Source organism: Dermacentor andersoni, chromosome 6 (assembly GCF_023375885.2).
Source record: "Dermacentor andersoni chromosome 6, qqDerAnde1_hic_scaffold, whole genome shotgun sequence".
Taxonomy (NCBI): domain Eukaryota; kingdom Metazoa; phylum Arthropoda; class Arachnida; order Ixodida; family Ixodidae; genus Dermacentor; species Dermacentor andersoni.
In genome coordinates, this window is record NC_092819.1 from 66,325,486 (window position 1) to 66,350,251 (window position 24,766).

The window sequence follows — 24,766 nt, forward strand, 5'->3', positions numbered from 1 at the left end:
GCATATTTGCTTCTTACCTGTATGACATCCTAGGCATTGGGGTCCGCTTCGTTTTTCTATCATGCCCAATGTTGACAAAATCGCCACTCACCTCGTAACCTCGCAATAGCGGTGTAGACTGCACGCGAAGACACTGCTATTCCGAAAATGTACTTAAGATTGAGTACACCCAGCATCAGGCTGCCAAACGCGGACTGGTTTAAGTTGACATTATAGAAATCTGACAAGGGTGCAAATTTTGGAGCACTGCTCTCCTAAAGCACGTATGTCGAAAGTTAAAGGGGGTTGGTTGAAATGCTAGCTGAGGTTCAGTTAAATAAAGTGAAAGTATATATTTCCTAGGTATACCTTGTGGCTCAAAATAAATTTCTTGAAGAAAAGACAGAAGAAAGGAAGACAGTGAAGCGGCTTCACTGTCTTCCTTCCTTCTGTCCCTTTTCAAGAAATATATTTTGCGCCACAAAGTATACCTAGGAAATCTAAGCAGCAACTTGCCCAAGAAGAAGTCCTTTTGAAAGTATACAGTTGGTAGCTGTACAGGCGGTATAGGCGGATAGGTATAACACATACCTATCAGACACCACAGCGCTGCCTGATAATGCGAGTATATTGCGTGAAACCTTTCCGCAAATCTCGCTAACCACGCGCGTCGACTGACCTGTTTCTTCTCGCAAAATGTCGCCAATGCCATCCTTGCTTAAAAAAAAAGTCGAATAGAATTTTCGAAAATACCGTAAAGACATGTCACGATAAACGAAGCTGTCTTTTGCGTCTAAGTGGGGGTGGAATTTTTTGTTAATCGTTTAGATGGGTGCGAGAACCTATTTGTGCTTAGCGATCTATTTATTGTGGAAAAGAGCGCGAACATGGGATAGTCAGGGATAGAAATAGACATACAAATAAAGAAACAATTGTGTCTGTTTCTTGCTTTTAGTGTTCCTTGTTCACGCTGTTCTTCACAAAAGGCCATGTACCCCGTCGATGGACAAAGCCACAAAGGATCTTTCGCAGAAAGAAAATTAATTTCAATGCCATAATCAATGATCGCACTGCAAGCGCCACGCCGTACAGTTGACGCAAACGTACGGAAGCGCTGACACAGCGGATCAATAGAAACAGACAGACACCATCAAGGGAATGAAATGTTGTATTTTACAAAATCTCCGCAGATGCTTCACATTCGTACACATTATATGGAAGCTGCACTTGCATCATAAAAACAGGCACACAGCAACCTCCGCAATGAGAAGGCCGACGGGCGTGTACCGGGTATTATACAATCGGGAGCTTCAATTATAATAACGAACTTGTAAACAGCTATTATACAGTAACGTGGCAAATCGTCTCCACAACTGAACAACGCCAACACTGGGAGTCAGCTCACAAACACATGTATCGCAGTATCGTACAGGCGCACCGTTCAACGCACATCGTATGGATCCACGCGAAAAAACACAACAAGAAAAACGGTGCGTGCAATTGGTTCGTGGTTCCTCGGATCGAGAACGAGAGGAGGACGGTAGACACAGCCAGCCACGTGGGCGAGGTTCGCGAGAGGATATCTGTTCGGCAAAACAATCTGTGCCGTGAAGATCTGGCTCGCTTATAAGGACTTCAAAAGACAGTTCATGAACGCTTTTTTTTTTTGGCTAGCACGAAGGGCGGCACAAACAAACAAAGATTCAATTAGCTTGTCTGCCCGTGGGCAGCCACACAGTCGCGAGTGACAATTGGGAGACCAATAGAGCGAATATATAAATCTTTCAAACTGTCTTGACGAAGAGACGCCTACTCTTGAATCAGTTGGTATAATAAAGTTTAAGTTGTCGTTTACGGTGACGCTTGCAATGTCCCATAATTTCTATAAGTAACCAAGACCCACTGATGTCTCACCTTCTCTTACATATATATATATATATATATATATATATATCGCAGGCTGGGCATGCCGGATCGCGCGCGCGTTCGGCCATTGTAATGTATTGACATTGCAGTGTATTGCAATGTCGTAGCCGGAGCTCCGCTAAACAAAATCCTTTCTTTTTTGTCTTGCGATCCAATGGTCTCTAAACTATTACTCGCGACTGTCTGTACAGAAAGCAAACATAAACGCCATTTCAAGGTAAAGATCTGCTTAAATGCAAATTATACAGAAGGTAATGAGCTTACTCAACTCGCATATTGAAGCCGTATACGATCTTCAATGCCATGCAGTTAATCCCAGCAATGTCACTGTTGGGCTGCTCCAAAGCTACGGGCCAAACATTTTGTTGCATGCGTTGGAGACAGGAAAATTCAGATGCAGCATGATAATTAAAGGGCAGGGCTATACACAGAGAAATGTTATTTCACAAAGACAGCTCAAGCCAAATAGCTGTATATAACGAAGGAGAATTATCGTACACGCTATAGATATATATTCAGAGCATAGTAGCTGAATTTTAGTTTGCAAAGACACCTGCAGCAACGTGGACGCTAAGCTAGCTCGCGCTTCATTACTTGCTTTGGAGAAATTTCTTCGCTCGTCATGAAGTCTCCTTCCTTAGTCCTCGTCTAATTTAATGGTGTTTTCTCAAATACGAACGTTCACTAACTGGCCCAAGTATCCTCTCATTCTGGTTTAACTATATCAAGAATTGAGACTTAGAGTGCCGTCTAGCACAAAATGAGTGGAAGTGTGTCTTTACCTTACAATGAGCTTCGCAAAAATGGTGTAACATTTAATGTTTTTTGATTGAAGTCTGCGATTGACGGGAACAAATTATCCCCCAATTTAACATGTCATTTTCATTTTAAGACGCTCTCAATTACACTAATTAAACGCAAGATTTCTGAAGCTCCACTCCTCCTAAGACACCCGAGATGTCTGGCCTTACGAGCCTCGTTTGACCGCATAAGATTGGTCAGTTGTCGTTGTTCTAAGTTCTATATTAGCTTATCGTGCTTTCACTATCACATGCAGTTTGTCAAACGCACACAGCAAGAGCAGGGGTGAACTTTTACCGAGGGAACTTGGTACACGTTACGAGACCACAGCGGTATTGTCAAGATCCTGAAGCTATTTACTCACTGTACAGGGCTCATATGTCTAACCACCAAGCTATCATTATCTTACTTTCTACGTCCGTGCTTTTGTTCAAAGTATGCTCCTTGATATTTACACCCTAGAATACGTGAGTGCCTTTGCTTTTTACACACACTAAGAAATGTGCATGTTTTCCAAATTTGGCCCAGGAGGCGGAATCAAACCATGGAATAAATTAACTACTTGAGTAATTAAAGAAGGTGTGCGTCATGCAAAACCGATTATTGTGTAATGTTCTACAAATGAGTGTTGCGTCGTTAAGATCATATGAAAAATCACCGAAAACGATTTTAGATTCCAACACCAAATATTTTCTATTTGGTCTTTCGTGTAAATAATAAATAAATAGAAACACAGTCAGGAGAAGCGGCTATCACATTCGTGCAATCGTAGCTCGCTGAATGCAGCTGACTGTAGCCCCAGCTCTCTTAGTGGTAGCCGCTCAAGCACGCAAATCCCATTCTTCTGCTTAGTTATATAAGCGAAAACGGAAAGAAGCAACGCGAAAGGAACTGCAGAGAAAATACACTAGCAAAGAAATTTGGGATGAGCCCCCCCCCCCCTTTTTTTTTCCTCAAATGATCAGGAAGCGAGATCACTGTATCGTGTACACTGTCGCCATTTCGTGTTGATGAAGTGCATCAAGACGTTAGCGTCGCAGCTTACATGTAATAATGTTTAACGAAGCCAGGAGCAACGAAAAAACGGCACTTGCATAAAATGTCCTCTAGTGATATGAAGGTAATATACTTGAATGCAGATAATATGGTGAAAGCGGATGAATGATATTACCTTAATGTTGGACGGCTGCTATTCGACGTAAGTGCTACACGTGAAAGCTCTTAGTTATTGGTGTTGTAGATGCTGGACCCAGCATTCATTGGCCGCAGGAGCAATGCGCCCGTTGGCCGACTCCTTCTTTCATTTCAGTTACGCCGAGCACCAGAGCAGGTCCTGAAAGAAATCTGGCGACTAACAAACTCGCAGCTGCGTTAGTTTCGTATAAGGACCATGTATAGGTCTGCATCAATAACAGCATCCTGCCCTCGGGAGTAGTACATACATGACAACAGCACTGATAACGCGTCACATTTCCAGTGAAATGTCGTCGCCGAGCGTGGTTCATTCGGTGACACCGTCACGTTGGTGACATTCAGAGGTCGCTGCATCTATTCGCGCTTCACATGAGCTAACCAACAAGCAGAGAACAGGACGCATAATAACGCACGCTGGCGTAGGAGCATCCGTTTGTGAATCCTTGAATCGTGGTCTGGAGAGGCAGCGTACGAACATTCAGGTTCTTGATGGTGGACTGCTTCAACAGTTGCTATAGTTGTGCATTTCTTTCCTGCTACCTGCCATGGAAGAGGTGATGTCACTGTATCTGAAGTTTAGACAGATAACAAGTCAGGGCAGAAAAGTTATTCTTCCACCTCTACTCACATAGCCTATAAATTATTTTTCTTCTTCACCACCGCGCACAAAATATATGTGTCTAGAGAGAGAAAGAGAGAGAGATTGCTTTAGTGCAGGCTATACAAGTGTTCCTTTCTCTGGTATTTACCAGCACAATTCAGACATCATATCTACAAGAGCATGCTGACGATTATATAGGGGCTAATTTATCGATAGGGCCGAAAACTAATTGATAAAGCAGGTCTCCCGTGCGGCGTCAAGCGCAAATGAATTTTATTGCTTTACAGAAGTAAGCCTTTTATTAGCTGAAAACAAACGCAGACGAGTGAAGATAGGACGGCGGGATACAATGTCTCCTTGTAGTCGCATTTGAATTTTTTTCCTTTAGCACATTGTTTAGTCTCAACTAGGATGAACTAGCTTGCGCACATATTAGCATTTCAAGCCAAGATAGGGCAGCGCACCTGAGTAGATCGCTGGACGAGCCTTTCGCTATTCCACAGAAATGTCGCGTCGTCGTTTTATTTCCTTGAGTAATACTAGTCCAAAAGATACATTTTTTTTCGGTGTTCCTAAGTCGCACGTTCGAAGCGATAACATAGTAGCATTTCGGTCAGTAATACAGAAATATCTGCTAAAGGGCAGTTTTCCTTGCAGTTGGATCTTTCTGTTAAGAAGCACCAGAGCTCCCAGTGATCTTAAATCAGTATATTTTCATTCTGTTGAACTACAGGTTGATGGACTGTGAAGGACATGTTGAGAAACAGTGCCTTAGGGAAAATCCCGACAACGTGCTTGTATTTGAGTTTCACATGGAGGCGTGTAGATCAGGGGCAAGAGAATTGAAGGAAAACACGCACATTCGCGCTATATTAACGTGCATGTCTCCATTCACTTATCTCAGCCTGCTATATGGTGGACTGTACAGTGCACAATAGTGCAATATGAACATACAATTAAGGAAGGGGCCAAGGTTACAAGCAAATGCTGCTGGCTGTACCTGGCAATAGTCAAACCTAACTGACAAATCTTATCTGCTAGCGCGCCAACGTATGAAAAAAAAAATAATTGTCACCTGGCAATCGCGAACAAGCAATCACTATTATATAGTTAGTACGAACGTAATCAACGGAAGTTTCCTGCACGCTGCAGATCACTGCTTGAAGATACAGAAAGGGAAGGAGAATTACGCAGCACACAACGGCTGGAGAACTCAGCAATACCGAAACCAAATAATTAAACGACTTGATGAAACAATACATGTTGATTAAAAAGTATACTGAATTGTTTTCGGAAAAATAGCGCACATCGTATGTTGTAGTCAGGTGAATATAAGTAGAAGAAATAGAAATACCTTCGCAAATACATATACAACTGCTATATCAGAAGGAGAACATTTGTAACGCATTGTAACGGATAGCATACTAAGTTCACTGCTTTCATAAATCAAATACTCTATCCATCGCAGTAGGTTCTATTGTTCATGCGGTAACGTTGGTTGTTACAAATTTTTGCTGATAGTTTTTGTATACGATTCGCGTTTCGTGTAGCTTAACAATCGGTTATTCGAGCATTGCATGACAGGCTTTTTCACGCAAGGAGAGGCCGAGTTCCCTCTTTTCACATTGCGGACACAGCATAGCCTCATGCTCTTGATTATGATGATGTAATAGGACTGCAGGTAAACAAAACAATTTATTTGATCATATAGCAGTTATTTTATGAAAACTTTCATTGGGTTATAAAATATAAATGTCGAAAGCGTGCACTACAATATGAAACTAACACGCACTTACTATCAAGAATTCTAGCTAGTATATTTAATTTCAATAGAAACCATCCCAACTGTTCGGAATTACAAAAGTGTAGATCTAGTGTTGTTATTGATATTCGAAAGACACTTTATGCTAAAGATTTTAAAGCTTTTGCCGTAGTACAGATAACGCAGAAAAAAGACGTGGTGGCTGTGTAATTAAGGAATATAAGCATCTGTACGGAGGCAAGGTAATAAGTGTTTTGCCGTAGTCGTGATTTACCGTGTATCTTGTCATACTAGCCTGTATACAATTGGTCCCGTCAGTGCTAATTTCTAATGCTCAATCTTGGTCAATGCAATTGCGATAAGGGTAGATTGCTTGCCTCATATTTAATGTTTCGTGCTGTCTGTGTATCCCTGTGCTCTTTGTTGCAGGTGGCGTAACATGACTTGCGTTGTAAGTGCAGCGCCTTACGCTAGCTAGTTATCTGACATAGGGTAGAACTAGGGAAAGCACTAAAGAATGGCATGTTTTGAAAAAAAATATGTAACTCTTAAAATGAGAACCGCTTCAACATATACAGAAGTGCGCGCAGCTCTTACAGCGCTTTCACTGAAAACATTGTCACTAGTGCAAAGGCAAATCAGGGTGCACGACTGCACTCATCTGTCTAGGAAATATTAGCTTCAATAGTTCTTATCCCATATTGAAGTAAAAACCATATGGTACCACTGGATATCATGCACAACAGAGTTACCGTCGTATAACAGGAACATGATGATTGGCTTTTAGACTCGCGAAATTTCATTAACAGGGTGGACCATTACTCAGCGACGTGATGAGGGCAACCTTGGTACCATTGTGCCGTAACGAATATTTCTTTTCAGATATCGACTTTCCTGCCCTTCACGAAGCAACGAGCTTAACAAAGCCTCGGTGCTTTATTTTGTATATCTGATTGGGCAGTCTGGGCGTTTTATTGCGGGAATCACTTGAGAAAGGAGGGCAGGAAAGCTTTTCCTTGTTATTTTTTTATTTTGGTGGAGTATGTGCGACGATTTGATAACCCTGCTTCAAGAGTAAGCCAACGAAAATGCAGAAAGCAGTGAATTTTCATTTGGTGTTATTGGAAAAAACTGCCAACTTCAGCTGGAATGATCGTCGATGACACGCGCTGCATTTCGAGCAACCACACACAAGCATCACTAATATTGCGTTACAAAAATATATTTCGCCGTTAAAGTACGTTGCCAAGACTATCTTTTTCTACGTTTGTGAAAGTCACAAATTGACGCAGTTGCAGCATATCAAGTCGCGTTTTCTTTTTTTTTTTTCCGTGCTAAGAAACTGCCTGCGAGAAGCATTCTTTTTGTCAGAGGCACGAATTACGTAGATGCCACAACTAAATCTTCCGAAGGCGAACTGCGGATGTTAAGTAATGTTGACCGCTGGCGAGACATCTGGGCCATTCCCGTGAAGTACATTACGACATAAGTCTACGGCAAGAAAAATCGTCAGTTATTGTTACGGCACCGTTAGTTCTTCAATACACTTCCGGAAAGAGGGTGAACGTGCCGTGAGGATGCATCCACCTATACGAAGGATCTGTAGCACCGATAAAGATATGTGAAAGTATGCGCAGGGCAGTTGCTTCTTTTAAAGGGACAGCTGTCGTAAACGAAACGAGTTTTTCCTAAGTTGATATATTATTGCTCTTGTCTGCTTTTATTGCTTCTGCTGCTATGAAAGCGTAGGTGGCGATAATCTATGTTAAAAGGGCACATTTTTTTTCAATGAAGATTTTTTTGGATCTGTTTAATTCGCCACTGTTTGACTTATTGGTAACGTTGTTTTTCATATACGAACAGTTAGTATGGTATTTTCTTCATGAAGCGCAATCTTAAATCGGTATTTTCGCTTATGTATGCGGTTCCCCTTATAGGAAGCAGTATTTTCGTAAGCAGAGATATACCATAAAATTAATATCATTATGCAGATCAGAATACACAAGGCAATAAAGCGATGCAGTCAGTAAATAAACAACAGTCCAACGTAATATTATAGACCTCAAAATATCTGAATTTCGTTCGTGAATATAAAGAAAGCACTTACACCCCTCTCTAAAAATGTGTACGTGGTTAGAAATAAATTTGGGCACCGGCATTGAAAAGTAACACAAATATACAAGAGATTATGCGTGATTGAAATGACCACTTTCGAGCAAGGGAACTCTACTCTTTACGGTGATTGCGTTGTTATAACACAATATACTGTATAAAAAAGGTGCTGCACATACTTGAGTATAGCATAATGCGCTCTCTTTGGAATGAAGACGCGTTAGAACTTTTTTCATCTGTGTGTTTAGCTGAAAGTTTTTTACATAAGTTATCACAAAGAAATACAGAAAGTACAGAAGCAAACAGTGTGCAAGTAGCTAACGGCAAGTGAAGCTCATGCTCATAACGGTCGTGTCACTCAGCATAATTTGACAGCCGTCTGTGGTTTTGATTAGTGAATTTATACGTCGGCGTTCATCGAACCATAGCAATGAATCTAGCGATTGACAAAGAATAGAAACGACACGTTAAAGCATTAATGTTTGACAGTGGCATATCTCGTGGTATTCGTTCCCTTAGCAGCAGATGTTTCCAAGAGCTGGCGTGCTGCATGTCTTCCAATGATTCCCAAGTATGCTAGTTGTCAGCGAAATACCGTTTTTTCCATTGTTGTTGCATACACTGATGCCATCAGCTGAATAAATAATTTAATAAATACGGAAAAATGCTGCTGATGTTCACCTGGCTACTCCTTAGGTTCATGTAGATAACGCATATATTTGTGCAGATCAGTTTGCCATAACGGGCTTTTCACAAAGGTAAGCCCCTCCTTTAGCACAATGGCGCCATGAAGATTTTTAGCTAGTTTGGTGTAGTACGCACGTACCATATCTTCTTTTTAAATACTGAACTTCCCTAAGTAGTACGTCATCCTAAAGATGTTCTCAGTTACACCTGCCCCGGTTCAATAACGCTTTGCTTCGACTAGTTTTTCGCACACAGTCATTCACGAAGCCTTTAGTAAGAATACATCTGCTGACGACCAATAGAAAGATGTTGCACCTTAGCATGTAAATAGCGATCATCTCTTGAAATCGAAGAGATAGATTTTAACTGTTGTGATTTAAATAACGTGCACGTGCAAAACATCATCTCTAATAGACGCTGCAGGCATACAAAAAGACACAAAACCATACAACCGACTGCAATAGGAAGTCAGCAGTGGCTAGTCTACGACAAGACCATCGAGATGAATCGGCTGGTCCCTTCTATATAAGCTCATGTGAAAATAAATGCAGCGATACTAGGCCTCTTGAAAGAGTCCTGTAGTTGCATAAGTTATGAACAAAAAATATTTCGGTTCAAAAGTTTCAGCCAAGTGAATCAGCTCACCGATGAGTTCTTCGAAGTATTTAGAAACAATAAAGCTTTACCGGTGAAAACTTCTCGCTGAAGAGTTCTAAGCTCATATTCCCAAAAAGCTGCTCCGGTGAACTGGTGTCCTCATTTAGACCGCAACCAAATCGAAACCAGTACTAATGCTTTTTGTCAATGGCAAAGAAATCTACGAAAGAAAAGCATTGGGAATTTGGCCATTGAGTCTTTACTGTCAGCATTATAACTTTGCCGTTTGTTGGTTCGATATTCCACTCACATAGTTATTAATAATCATGTCAACGTGTTTACCATTTTCCAAAAGTGTTTCAGGAAATCTTGTAGAAGGGTCGTAAAATATTCAGACCATACTGATAATCTATTAAGAAACAAGATAACTGAATAAGGCCACCAGGACGGGAGAAAGAATAGAAGCCTATGGGTACAGGGTTACCATAATGCCCAAACATTTTACGACGATTTGTTGGTCACTTTCCCACCAAATGGAAGGATTTTCCTACGCGTCCATTTAACATATTCGCTCGTCATATGAAAGCGACATTTGCCACGTACGCAGCATTTGCAATCCAGTGTTCACATTTTCAGAATGTTCAGAAATAAAAACTATTTTCAATATCTAAATAGCTTTAAGCCGGCAAGCACAATACGACAGACGGCTTACATGAACAGAAAAGTCATAATGAAATGTAAGAATAAAACCATACAGTGAACCACAGCGTAGAAATTAGTGATCACCGTCTGATTTTCGGCCTGGGAAACAGATGCCGTTGTAAATATTACAGAAGTCCTGGCATTAGGAAGGGTGTCAGAGCAGTATTTGCTGTATTTTGCTTGCGGTGCCAGAAAGCTTTTCCAGTTCAAATCATTGTCAATTCTTAGTCTTCAATGCCCGAAAGCAGTGTTAATGTTACATGTATCTGACTACATTACCAAAATTAAGCTAACGCTGCAAGTTCGGTTGCACTTTTTCAACAGGGTTTTCACGACCAGATGATGGCCTTAAATAATTTTTTTGTTTGCCAGTATTTCTCTCAAGTAGTAACAAATATAGTTAAAGAAATAACCGCAGCCTATCTGCTTTTGCCCGAAAGCCCTATCATCCGATTGTATTAAAAGGCACGAGTAGCGGTAATTGACGAGTTGAAATACTCTTTTCACGCTTCAATGTCGCCACGCTCGCCACGTACGGTGAATGAAAAATCTTACTTTCCTACCAATGCTAACTTATATGATTCAGTGGCGCTCAGTGGTGTAGTTAATAAACATTGCACTATGAAAATGCAGTGTGTGCGAACATTTCTTTCCATAAGATATTATAATCGGGCGTGTGGAACATGAAGCTGTCATGTGCATAAATTGTGTTATAGGCTGCTTTCAACTTATCTTGCACTGCCCATTTCTTTGGCTAGCTGGGATGCTAACAAGATCGTTGGGCCCTCTATGCTTGAACGTCTAACATTCCTAATGGCTATGAGCTTTCAAAAACAACCCCCGATCCTAAACAAGGAAGGAAAATTTGACCGTGCTCATTTATGGAAATTTTCTTACTCAAATGTAATTGAAAAAGGGGAGAGAGTCTCAATATCCCGTAATAACATGGCTATTCAGGCAGAAACCGATGTCAGTGAGGCCTTGGTTGCTACTGTTATTCTGTTGCGTGCTTTAGTAATGTATTTTTTTCGCTCGTGCAAGTGTTAGACCAAAGTCATTATAATGTCCTGTGTCTGGTAAGCTCAGCTGTCAGCCTAAGTGCCCAAAGAAAGTGAATGTTGTGTTGCCTGGCTTTTCGTCGTCCGAAGGTGCAACAGCGGCTGTAGGACGATAGATAATATGAGTCTGGGTGTTTTAAAGACACAGTACTGACAAGCACTTGAATGTATGACGTCATACGTCATGGATCGGGACTGACTAACAGCTATTTCTCTCACCATCTAGTGATGCGATGTCCCAAAACATCTGCGCAGTTCGGCTGGACCAACGTGCTGCCTTTAGGGTAAACGTATCAAATTCGCCTATGTGTGTAATAAGCCTCTTCTTTGCGTTGTGCAGTCTATTGCGCTGTCCGCCAGAAAGTACACATTGAGAAAGTACATCTTACGGAATCGCAAATATTAGCAAATTTTTTGAGAAAGTACATCTTACGGAATCGTAAATATAAGCAAATTTCGCCTAGCGGTTCAAATACCACTTCAAAAGCAGCAGACACTGTTTCAACAGTCTGAGGTGGGCTGTGCTCTCGTGCGGACACAGAACGCCTGCACGAGCACAGAACAATAATTTCCTGAAGCTGTCACTGCTATGCAGCTAGCCAGCACAGTTAGCACAAAAATGTCCTTTGACACCTTTACAGTGCATGACTGAAGCTGAACTTGCTTGCATTACGGGTGGTCTGAAAGCGCTGGTGCGCAGCGAAGACCCTATAAAATATAAACTGGTTTCATTTGACACTGACAGATATTTAACATTTCATAACCTGCAGCACCTAAAGTTGCAGTCAGCCTTTTACGATATATTTTGATTGCGCCTAAAGAATCAATTCAGTAAATTCAATGTTTTCTGGAATAACGAGCAATGGAAATCATCAACACTGAAGCTTCAATTGTAAAAAAAAGATAAGACATGGTTGAACGCAGCAGCGAGCTGCCTTCGAGCAACCTATAAATTCCTTATTTATTCATCTATTTGACGTTGGATCAAACCTCACTAAACTTTCAAAGTTGCTGCGTATTTCAGTGATAAGAGATACTAGTTTGTTGAAGAAAAACTACTCGGAGAAGACGGCGCACTTTAAAGAAAAGTGATGTCAGCGAAACGAACAGAGACAAGAAATCACCTCAACTCTTGCGCTTAACAACCACTGAGCTATTTCTATAGCTTCGTTAATTTGGGGCTTGCGTAAGAAAACTGCTTACGAGAAAACAGGTTCTCACTTAGTATTTGCTCATTCTATTTTGTACTCCGTTCTCTCTCCCTGAAACAACAACTTAGGTAGCACGTATTTATGCACGTCTACAGCTCATATGTCTTTAGTAAACTTCTGTGAACTTCAGTCCTAAAAGTTGCGGTTCCTTTAAAGCCCGCGCATTCAGAAAAAAAAAGGATCTTGGTGATTCTCCTTTAAGTTCTGATTATTTTACGAGCTCATTGTTTTCGGCTACCTGACACTGCACCAACGCGTGGTACTTGAGGAGCGCTAATTATGCAGCAACTATTTCGCAGGGGCTACACTCGCTTCAGTTTTCATTTGGAAAAGTCACGTCACTGTGCAATGTCGAAGACATCTCAAGAGTGAATGGGTGATACGACAAAGGGGATTGGACAAGCGCACTTTCCTAGAAATGTTAGAGGAGAAAAGCATCTCTATAGTTTTTTATTAGCAGGGAGAGTTCAGCATGGTCACATTTCGTAGAAAAGCGTGCTCTGTGGGGAGGTTATCTGAGTGATCTAAGACGGAATCACACAAATTTTCAAGCGTTCAAAAAACGAAGAGAAACCAAGATGCACGGCCTCCATTACATTGGCAATGATGATACAGACGATGCTTGTATCGAAAATTCAGATGCTAGGTGCATGTTAGAGCGGTATCACGCATGATTACGTAATGCTGAAGTGCTGGTACTGTGCACTTTGGTCTTGACAATAGGGCATAATGCATGGCATTAGGCACAGAAATCAAGCATGGAGAGCGGAATAAATCACCTTGGGAGACGACCTGACAGGGCAGCATACAAACACCAGGCCGGTCCTGACATGCCCTGTGCTCGACAAAGGAATCACGTCTGTTTAGCGAGATTAGAAAGAAGCAGATTAGACGGTGAATGGGTTGTAGCATTCAATTTCAATATAATTTTTTCTGCGAGTCTCATTTTAGCGTGCGCTTTCTTCAAGACCGGTATTTTGGGAAATTTGCTAAGTTGATTAAACTATCGCTTATCTAATCCGTGAGGACTTCTCTTGGTTAAACAACGGAATTATGCCCCCAAGATAGAACCAGTCCTGGCTATCGAGCAGCGTAAGTATAATTGTTAGGGACACAACAACAAGCTATCGTATGCCTAACAGCCAAAGTTCATCAAACCAGTGCACCAAAAGCACTCGAAAGCTACTTGCTTGAAATGGAATTTCATTTCCGGCCGCACTGTGACCTCCGTTAGAATTTTCAGGGTACACTCAAAACAATCTGCCCTTTTGAGTAACAAATCAACGAATAGATCATATTCCCTCTGGCAAGTATTTAGTCTCAGCATTATTGGAACATATTGTCTAATATAAAAAGAAGCCCGCTTTCTGCAATTCTTTTGCACAAGGAAAGACCAAATTCTAAGCGCAGAGGACAATGATAAAAAATTTACTGCTTTTTGTCATTCGATCGCGCACAGGAAGAAGTAATTATTCAAAAACATTTACAATCCATGATATTCTCGATGACATTGTCAGTGCCATAAAAGCATCAAAACTAATAACGGCTTGAATCAGTGCGCATTTCCTGAATTCGAAGTGAACGTTTTTTGCTGAGCGTCATTCGTAACCGTGTCGCAAATATTCTTCAGTGCCCCGTAAGACACATAGAACGCATTACAATTCAGCGTTAGATTTCGTGTGTTTTTACTCCTGAAGTTTTCTCCTTCGAGAGCGTTATTACAACGTAGCATGCCAGGTGCCTGTCAGCAAGTGAGTGTAGCAGTTTCTGAAAGAGTGAACGGTAAGGAACGACGATGGTCTATAAGGGACGAACACGAAGCTTCACAGTAGTTACGGGTAACAAAGTCAAAGCGAGCAGCCTCGGCTTCTCCTCTTATTCTGCAAACACTGTTGCAGAACGTGCTTTCTTCAGGTACCATGTACGCGGCGTCAGCAGGCGCAAAAACGGGTATGTGTTCACGACCACACACGACTTACACATGAAACTCTCACAGGCTCTGTCTCAACTTTGCGCGCTCGGGTATAAAGAACTCGAAGTTTTGTTCTTTTATTGTTAAATTCCTAGTTCGCCGACTTCAATCGACATATCGAAAAGGTTATAGCTTAAAGAAGCTGAACTGACAAATATTCACCAGATTCAATAGTTTTTTTCCTTCACCATTTTTATTACAATGACGATTTTACTGATTGGCGCAGTCGGTTTTCTCCTACTTCTGAATGCTTTGTAACGCCTCAGATTGCCGCCAGTTATTTTCTGAAGTTTTCAATGATATTAGTTAGAATGATTCTTCAAATCTATAGCCTCTATGTCTAGTCGGCAGAAAAAAATCATTATTGTTGACCGGCAGAGAATCAATCCGCAGATTTAGATCGTAGAAGCTGCCGAAACGGCCGTGCAAGAAGTTTTGCACAATGAATGTAGCCAGCACCACGTGGAGCGACCTATGAAAGCTCGTTGAGACTCACCTGCTCAATTATGGAATTCAGTATCAAGTGGGAGGACTGCTTGTCGGGGTACCAAATCAGCATACTGGTGAAGATTCCTGTGCTGCTTTCGTAAACCTAATATTGTCGAAGCGGCTTACTGATGAGCATAGGCGAATCTTGGCTCGGGCCCTCAATGCTGCTTTTACTTAAGCAAACGTTGCGACTGGGGCGTGCGTAAGCTCATTGCAGTGGGATGGTGAGCGAAACAATAGCGAAGCATTTGGCGAGCGTCTGTGATTCACCATCTCCATTTAGCGAAGATTTGTTCCGTGAATTAGCGCTGAAGTCCCTACAAAATCAACACTGCGTCTGTGCACAACAATCGTAGCAGTTGTGCTTTGAGAGCAATATTTATTTACACCTAACCACGTAATCTTGCATGCGTCTCGTCTTTTAATTACCTGGTCATAACTACCAGCACAACTGCCTCATCGTAAAATTCTGAAGTGTTGAAACATCTCACCATTTTTGTGTAACTGCTTTTTACATATAGCTTCTTCTCCTGTCGTCGCAACGGTGATAACTATGAAAGTCGCAAAAAAAGTATCAACCATGACACCTTTTCAAACAACGTGAGTTATGTGTTGCACCCAATTGCGGGCACTGTTATTGTGTGTTTCTACCAGAAATATTCTGTTCACAAGGTATACCTGTAATTTATAACATTTAGCAAGGAAATGTGAAAAGTCAGTAAACGTGTACACCAAAAAATTGCATAATTTGGTGCCGCAAGAGGAATATCTAGTGCCCTTATTGGTGTATGAGTGCTTTCTCAAGCGCCTGCATCGTGCTACAAAGTAATTGGTCGATGATAGCCCACCACTGTTGCCATGTTATAAAAAAACAGAATCGCACGTCTCAGAATGCGAATTTACTTAGTCGAGACTTTTTAGCGTGCGCTTCACATTTCTTCGATATTCGACAACTTAGCAGCTCATTTGACAATAGCAGACTGAGAGGTAAACGCGGTGAGCCTAAGCTATAGCTTGCCCACACCTAATGTATCTATATCGGCCCCATAATGAAAGTACTCAGATCTGACAATTACGTCATTCACAGACCGGGGAGTAATAAATTGTAATGTTAGCACAGAGGGAGAGACAGAGAGAGGTAACGGCTGATAGACGACAAGAAAGTTGCCACAGTGTTCAGAAAACTGACAGTAGTAAATTATTTGAATACATCACATTTAGAGCAAAAGTAAAAAAGATGGTCGTCACTATATTGAACCTCGTTTTTCCTTAAAACAATACACAATGCAATATCGGCACTTTCGCTCATATGATTTCACCGCTGGTTTTCAAACTGCAATCTCAAAGTGCCACAAATAAATTCCTCAGCATTTCTCGCTTTCTCGCGAAATGTGAAGTTCCCTCTCGAAGTAATGAAATGAACGCCACATTCATATTTCAAAAAACAAAACAAGAGAAGCTATAAAAACACAAATGCCGTGCCAGAACTGCAGGCGGCTCCTCAGTATAATCCTCATTTGAAACTAACCAAGGCCAACGCCGGTAATATAGCACGCGAAGAATGGCTGTGATGCGCAGATTACTTACGATAGCTTTGGCAGCGATAAACAATCGACTCTTATTATTTGGAGGCAACGATAGCGCGGGTGGATCCCGGGCTGTTTTGAGGAGCTACGCCCTCGAAGTTCGCGGATGATTTTTTAGTCACAGGACCAATTGAAAGCCTGACCACAATAGCATTAATCTTTTAAGGGCAGATTTTAAAAGGCCAACACGAAAATATGCTCAACACTTAGCCGATATGACCGCAGCAATAAATGTGATAACCAATACACTATTTAGTTTCGTATGCCGAGGTTTTTTGCAGCTGTGAGATTACCGGGCATAGCGGAAATGCGTACCTTTGAAATACACGTAGCATTGTACACTATGCTTCAGATATTGCTCTACCCTCTCGATTGCTATTTCACCGAAAGACTTATCATAAAATTTAATATTTTGGCGCATGATCGAAATACGGTATTTTCTAAGCACTTCCTTCGACAAAAGAGAACGGTTTCGACTTTGTGTTGTACTTCAATGCAGTGCTGCTTGAGATGCGATTGCTCCAATGAGATTCGAGCGGAACTCAAGATGCACCTACGGCCTTTCCTTGCTTTGATGTGCTATTCAATATGTTGAATGAATCATTAGATCTGTAAGATGCGAAACAGTTCGGTGGCCTTGCATGTCTTCGCGAAGAGGGATGGTTTCTAATGTGTCCACACAGGCGGCGAAGATTAATCTTGGTATAAACCTGGTTTTGCAACGACGTGTTGCTTCAGGGACTTAGATTATTGTACATGATGCGATGTCTTAAAATATTTATTCAAATATTTTATTTCTTTCGTTTTCCTGTTCCACTTTGGGTTTTCCGGGGGGTATCTGAAATGCTGTGCATTTTTATTGTAGACATAGCAAATCTGAACACATAGTAAAGAAAAATGTGGAATTGTGTTGTATCTTTTTCATAAATTATTTTTTATTTTCCGTGTAATAGTGAGAGAAATACTGCAACAAATTCTGCAACCTGTCATTTTGAGAAATCAACGTATTTCATATGAATTGCCCTCTCAGAGTCCACGATGACCCTCCATGCGCCTGTAGCTGGCGACTCAGCTTTTGCCGGATTCTTAGGCGAAGCAGTTAAGTGGAGCACAGCGCATTCAACAGACCTAACTACATGACATGCCCCTCTAATTAAAATAATCGGGCCTTCTGTATGATAGGAGTCAATATATTGTTATGATCCCGAAAAATATGCTGAGAGAACATCTGTGATAGCGCTCGTTGTGCTGTCGCTTTATTTAAAGGGCCGAGGAAAAAAATACTGCTGGAACTTGCACAGCCTGTTCTAACAAAATTAAAGCTGAAACAGTGAGAAAAACGTGGAGACACTTAAGTCCTTGTGCCGAATATTTTGCGACAAACATGACATGTAGTGCAGTGGAAGACACAACCTCCCATCAAATCACACACACAAAGAAAGCGAATTATGCCTTTCAAGAGAACACGTTTGGATTTAAAGAGTGATCCTCATTCTTCTGCTATAGAGTTTCCCATGTCAACAGGCTGTAAAAACAGGCTTCTGTGCCTATGGAGAAGTGTAGTCTTTGCGAAGTGCCGATGGTGTAATTACGGTTGCCGCAACAGCAGGGTTCCAAGCCGGTAACCCGTCTTGGCACTGCTAAACGTTACAAGAGGTGCGCTGGTCAAAAGCTTCTCTAGATGAGGCGTGCAACGAAACAGGTTGTTTTTAAATGTGTGTTTCTGCACCAATTTTGTTGCCGCTTGCAATCATAGATGCACTGCAACAGACTACTGCAGGCGGAGTGCTTCAATTACGCTTCGAGCGACATTTTGACGGCAAAAGCTCACTCCTGCAAACAAATACGCTAGAACGAACATATGCTAGCTTATTCATAAGATAGATCATGATAACATTTATTATGTCTTCAATCGCAATCCGCAGATTACTTCGAATATCACGGAAAACATGGTCATACAATCTGCTGAAACTGTGCCTTTCAACAGAAGCCACCGAACAAGCAATCAAGTAGCATAGTGTGTGCTCGGTCAAAGCTGAGTTAATTAGGACACACTGCTAATTTATTTGAGGCATGCATCTGAATGAGCATGTTTCTTCTTGTAACGTAATAATAAGCACTGAGGTCACACGTCTTCTCATGTGACGGCAAGCCGACTCTTAAAACGTGGCAGCAAGCAGCCTAACGCTAAATACAGCTTTAACTCTGGGGACCGCATTGTTGGCGAACATATGGCAATCTTGACAACATTGTATGTCACATATTCGTTTGTTGATGACGTTGTAATCGAAAGTTTAAGGAACGAATACTGGCGGACTAGAAAAGTAAGTAATTCATAAACCGCAGTGAAAAATCATCACAGAGTATCGTGGGAAACAGGGTTCTTTAAAGTTCTAAAATCCAGGCTGCAGGAATGGTGAGTAACGCGGAAGTCTAACTTTGCTACATAGCATAAATTCGCCGTGAAAGTGAATGGCGTGGTTAGAGAAAGAGAGTTTTTGACACACTGAGCAGCAGCTGACAAAAAAAAAATCATGTACATCAAGCTATCCTTCCTCCACGAAAATGAGACATAAAATATTTGCCCTCACTTATAACCTCTTGCGCATCAAGAACTGCGACTGATGAGGATCCCCATCGCAGTACAGCGAACAGCAGAAATACAAGCAGCATGAGCGATTAAAAGCCGCACACAAATACGTAGTCAAGGAGACAGAATAGCCGGCGCACCAACTGTACGCAGGTGTGGACATGAAGGTAGCCTTTAGGCAAGAACATTTGAGCACATCGTACTATACGCAAAGCTTTATTTAGTAAAGCCTTTCTTTCTAATTTGGTCGCAAGCTTGTTTAGTTTTGATACCTATACAAAATATATTTTGAAAGAACTACCAAATGGGAACAATGTCCTCTGAACAACCATTAAGCACCACTCTATCGCAAACACATTTTCGTATACTAGAAAATCTGTGCATCAGTCTGAATCGTTGACAAGCACCGTCATCACAAACCACTCAGGCTATCGGAATGTTTGGCTGTTTAGTGTTTCGCGTAGTGCACCGTAAAGGTAGCAACTACAATGAGCGCGGTTCATTGTTCTCGCGTGGATTTACGGTTCAGAACTGGCCACTCTGCTGACAGTGAGACTTGCGTATTTCGCCTGCACAAGGACTGAACACAATGGCGATACAATATACGGAGCACCACCATCGATGTGAAGGCCTTTCATAACGCACAGCACTTTGTTTTAGTGGACCATCAAACATGGCGATATTCGCCTGACTTAAACAAGTCGTGTGACTAGGCTGTGCCGATTCCTAGTTTTAACACCTTTGTCGCTGTCGCTGTGGCAATTTAGAGTAAATCCTGCAATTTTACGTGACTGCCTAAAAAAATTCATCCTATACAGCTTTCTGCGAATTCGTGTCGCCCACAGTAGCGGAAATAATTAGTGTCGAACGAATCAGTAAACAAACTGTTTTGCTACGGTGCGGTGGTGCGCAACCTTCGGTGCAAAGCGCCCACCGCCGGGGCAAGGTCAGACTGTCGTTTAGCGGCAGTTGAACGAGTGAGAACGTGCTCATGCGAAACATCGCGTTTTGTCACGGGCCTCCCGTAAAATCGCGTCGTGAAACAGGGTGCGCTAGGATGCGCGCAAGGGCAGCATCGTGGTCACGATCGGTATGCGGTGCCGCGTCATCACGACCGCCGTCTGTGTAGCCGGGCGGCGCGGGTGACGGCCTCCGGTCGGCGGCGCGCCGGCGCTGCGTTCCGCCGCCGACTCACGCGCGAGCAGGAGGCGTCGCCCCGCGACGTCCCGGCCTGGAAATCAGGCGGAGGAGAAGTTGTGCAGCGTCGGCCTGAGGAGCGCGGCCGTCTCCGTGACGGACACGGTGACCACGCTCACGTCTTCCTCCTCAGCTCCGCTCGGCTCGTCGTCGCTGGCCGCCGCGCTCTCCGATGTGCTGGCCATCGACGAAGACGCGGCCGTCGTGGGTCCGCCCCGGTCCTCCATGGGTGCCTCGGCGGCCTGGAGTCTCTGCTGGTTGCGGCGCCTCAGCCGCGTGCCCAAGTCCGAGTTGCCACGCTGCATGACAGTGGGCCGCTCGAAGGTCTTGGTGACCGGCGTGTTGGGCTCGCTGCACTGCTTGTCCAGCAGGGTGGCTCGCGGCGGCGCCGGAGCTGCCCCGCTCACCGGCTGTGGCTGTGGCTGAGGTGGTGGCTGGGGCGGAGGCGGTGGCGAGGGTGCCATGGAAGGCGCCGCTGACGGTGGCGGTGGTGGCGGCGGCTGGTGACGCAGGCTGAGCCCTGGCGGAGGCACGGCGGGTACGGCCAACAGTCGCGCCCTGTCCTCCATATACATCTCCATTAGCTGGTCCAGCTTGGACTCGATGTCCTCGACCTGCGGTAGGGGTGGTGAAACGCGTGCTCGGTGAGAGCAACACAGCGCACTCGTTCACCCAAAACAACGGCACTGAAGAAATGAAGCTAGCGGCTTCGCATCGTCTTTCGTTGTTATTATGATAGCAATGACTATCCAGGCGCATTTCTATCATTGGCGTCGCTGTCGCCGTGAGGTTTCGTATAAAGTTCACGGGCGATAAAATCGTCGCCGTGCGCCGTATGCTGCATGTGCGAGTGAAAGCGTGCGACGGTGAGCCGGCGATCGTGGCTCAATCTCGCACACGAAAGAGAGGCTCCGGGGGGCGACGTAAGTATAGCGGGGCGTGGCATTTCTGGAGGCGCCGAACGTTCGTGCGCATGCGCGAGTAAGAGCGGGTGCGAGAGAGGAAATGTGGGGGATTTTTTTCCTTGAATATCTGGCTCTCCCTTGGAACTACAGAGGAGAAATTTCTTTGCGCGTGTTGTATGCGCTTGTTCCTAGGTGGGCCGGCATGGCGGAGTTGGATCGAGTTTACGCTCGGACGTTGGCTGCCGGCATGGTGCAACAGGTGAAGCAGCGGGCGTTCACTCTCCATTTGTCAATCGCTGTGCCAGAGAGACTCTCTCGCATTTGAGGCGCTCGTGCCAATTCAGTCGTGCCGCATCATACTTTCTGACGCCTTACGGCGATCTGCCTTAGAAACGTAGTAGTTCTGCGGAAACCCGCAAGGTGGAGAGAAGTAATTAATAAAGGGAAAAATCTGACATCAGAGGCTTTTCTTTCGAGGAACCGGTATGGGTTTCCTTTGTAGCGATTGCTACGAACGGGTGGATGTCTGATTTTTCCCTTTATTAATTACTTCTCTCCACCTTGCGGGTTTCCACAGAACTGCTACGTCAAACTCTTGCCTTTGCTTCGTGTGTTGTCGACAAATTCGACTTCGCCCTGCCATCTGCTAGCCGCCTGGTTAGCTCAGATGGTAGAGCGGCTGCCCCGGAAAGGCGGTGGTCCCGGGTTCGAGTCCCGGACCAGGAGGAATTTTTCTTCAACTTTGAGGCTTTTCTTTCGAGGAACCCGTATGGGTTTCCTTTGTAGCAATTGCTACGAACGGGTGGATGTCTGATTTTTCCCTTTATTAATGCCTTAAAAACAACACCACGGATGTTTCCCTGGGAGCAGTAGGTACCGTAGTGGAGGCCGGGTCCCATGTATTGAAAATCTAGAAGGCACAGTGCCTTAGCAGCAGCGGTTGAACGCGACTGGCTGAAAGGCAGCCGGTGACCCTCGATGCCCCTGCAACCGCTATGAGAAGACGCCGCGCTGCCCTAACGCTTTTTGCGCTAAACTAACTTAATCAAAGCTAACGTGTCCGAGGCGCCAAGACAATAATCCTGAAGTACATGTTGCTGGGCAAGTCGCTTCATATTGCTGAGTGGACCATAAATATCCCTTGGGGGAAACAAGAAAGGACGGAAATGAACAAGGATTCGCCTCGGAGGCTGGACGGCGGCGATGCCATGAACTTCCTGCATGAAATCACTGTGACATATCATATTATGGCGGCGTCTCGCCCGGTCTAATTATTCGTCTATCGGCAAAGACGGACTACGTTGCACTTCGAAAAAAAATAAGTGTGACTGACTCAAGCTAACAAGTCTCGTGAACATTTCGTGCACCGAAAAGGCACAAATGTGAAAAATTTTAAATTACTCTCTTCAAATAAAAGTGTCGACGCAGAGTTTTTGGCACAACAATTCAAGAAAATGAAGCTTGCACCGCTTTTCGTATGCTATTCGTCGACCCAGTTTTGTTGCATGAATCAGAATAGAGATCTGATCGAGTAATTTAGCAGTATAGGCCCTTTTCGCGAAGCAGTTCCTTCTAGTGGAACGAAATGACGCTTTCGGCGCCACGTCGCACGTTGCCTCAGCGAAAGCGCACGAATACGAAACTACTACCGCGTCTGCCCTACTACTGTGTGATAAGCTGTCGGGAATGCAACTGGGTGTCCACAAAAGCACTGCGCTCCATTCCTGCTGCAAAATGTGGAACGGCGTAGGGGGGAGGGGGGGGGGGGGGGGAGACGTGTGAAGTAGTTGGCTGCAAAAGTAGCGATTGGCATATTAATGAATGGAATGAATCTGCGTGACCAAGTTCAATAAACCCCTTCTAAATAAGAATGACTTGTGTTGCCGGCCCTTCGCTGTGCACGGCTGTCCTCGAGGATGAAAAAAAGAAAAACTGGACTCGCCCGCCAGCGCTCCATCACCAACCTCCGAAGTCAGGATTTCAACCACGGAGCGTCGGCAAGAGTGAGTACCACTCATTATACATTGACAGCGGGAGTAGTGCTGCTTCCTGGCATACTAATTTTCTCATAAGTTATTTACACACCTTTACCGCAACGTACCTTTAAACTTACACCCACTCTATAAGTCACGTGTCAAGAATAAATGGATGGGTGCGTACTTGAATCAATGTGCCGAAGCATGGGTGATTGTGGCTACACTGACTACACGAGAATGTTCGAAGCTGAACGTTTGCTGGTTTTCTACGGAGAATAAGCGAGTGACTATATCGATAACACGTATTTGCAAAAAAGGCTATTACCAAGTACAAAAGATCCACGCTGCAAGCCTTATGCGCAGCAAGAACAAATGTTTCGCAACTGAGCTCATCTGCGAGCCATTAGGCAGAATATAAACAACCAGATGGTGGCCACACTGAATAACGTCACTGGGTCGGAAATACGACAATCCGCTTCTTTAAAGTGTTTACCAAATGAAGAACTAAGAGCAAGACATATTCATCCATATTTATTGAGAACAGGAAATTCTGTATAGCTTGGAATAGATTTCTAGCCCCGCTTGTAGTATACAAGCAGCCTTTTGCACAAGGCATAATGAGCTCTTACATGCCCTCTGAAGCTGTGGCCAAAGCTTCTTGTCGTCTACCCAGTCACGGTCTACGATGTCTGGCGAAACAGAGGTTAGCAGAGCCACAGCGGCGTCATGCACATCAATTGCAAGGACGGAGGGAAGGGAGGTTACTGAGCCAAGCAATGGACGCGTCCCCACGTCATCAAACATGGAGGCCCCCATGGGATCGCCGCAAAAATGGTCTGGAAATTGATCAACTCTTACACTTTGGCACCCTTTGCAAGAAAGCGTTGCTGCAGAAGTACCTAATTTTCCAATATTCTGGTGGCAAATAATGAACCAAAGCGGCATTTACGTTACGGTAGTCAATAAAAGGTAATAGTCAATTCATTTGAATATTACCTTGAATATTGTTCATTTTAGTATTTTTTTTCTTTTCGCGATTGGAGCTTCAGAAATCATTATATTGGGCCCGAATCACGCTATAGCTCAAAACTTTTGCATAAGGTAGTGAACGCCTCATATAAGTACAGACCGTCGTACCTATATCAAGGCAGAGCTATGATCTTAATTTAAGGTGATAAAGTTGCGGCAATTTAAGGTAGAATTTAAAAAAAAATTTTATTATGGGGTTTTACGTGCCAAAACCACTTTCTGATTATGAGGCACGCGGTAGTGGAGGACTCCGGAAATTTCGACCACCTGGGGTTCCTTAACGTGCGCCTAAATCAAAGTACACGGGTGTTTTCGCATTTCGCCCCAATCGAAATGCGGCCGCCGTGGCCGGGATTCGATCCCGCGACCTCGTGCTCAGCAGCCCAACACCA

The 24,766-nt window shown here is 43.5% G+C and overlaps 1 protein-coding gene across 1 annotated transcript in view; it reads right to left on the reverse strand.

Moving 5' to 3' along the window:
- Positions 1-1,129: 1,129 nt before the first annotated feature.
- LOC126522342 (potassium voltage-gated channel subfamily KQT member 1-like) overlaps positions 1,130-24,766 on the reverse strand; it is a 185,437-nt gene continuing 161,800 nt past the window's right edge. Inside the window, exon 12 of the mRNA XM_050171073.3 lies at positions 1,130-21,078. Within this exon, the coding sequence (XP_050027030.2) occupies positions 20,506-21,078 (573 nt within the window). The 3' untranslated portion in view covers positions 1,130-20,505. The remainder of the gene's footprint in view (positions 21,079-24,766) is intronic.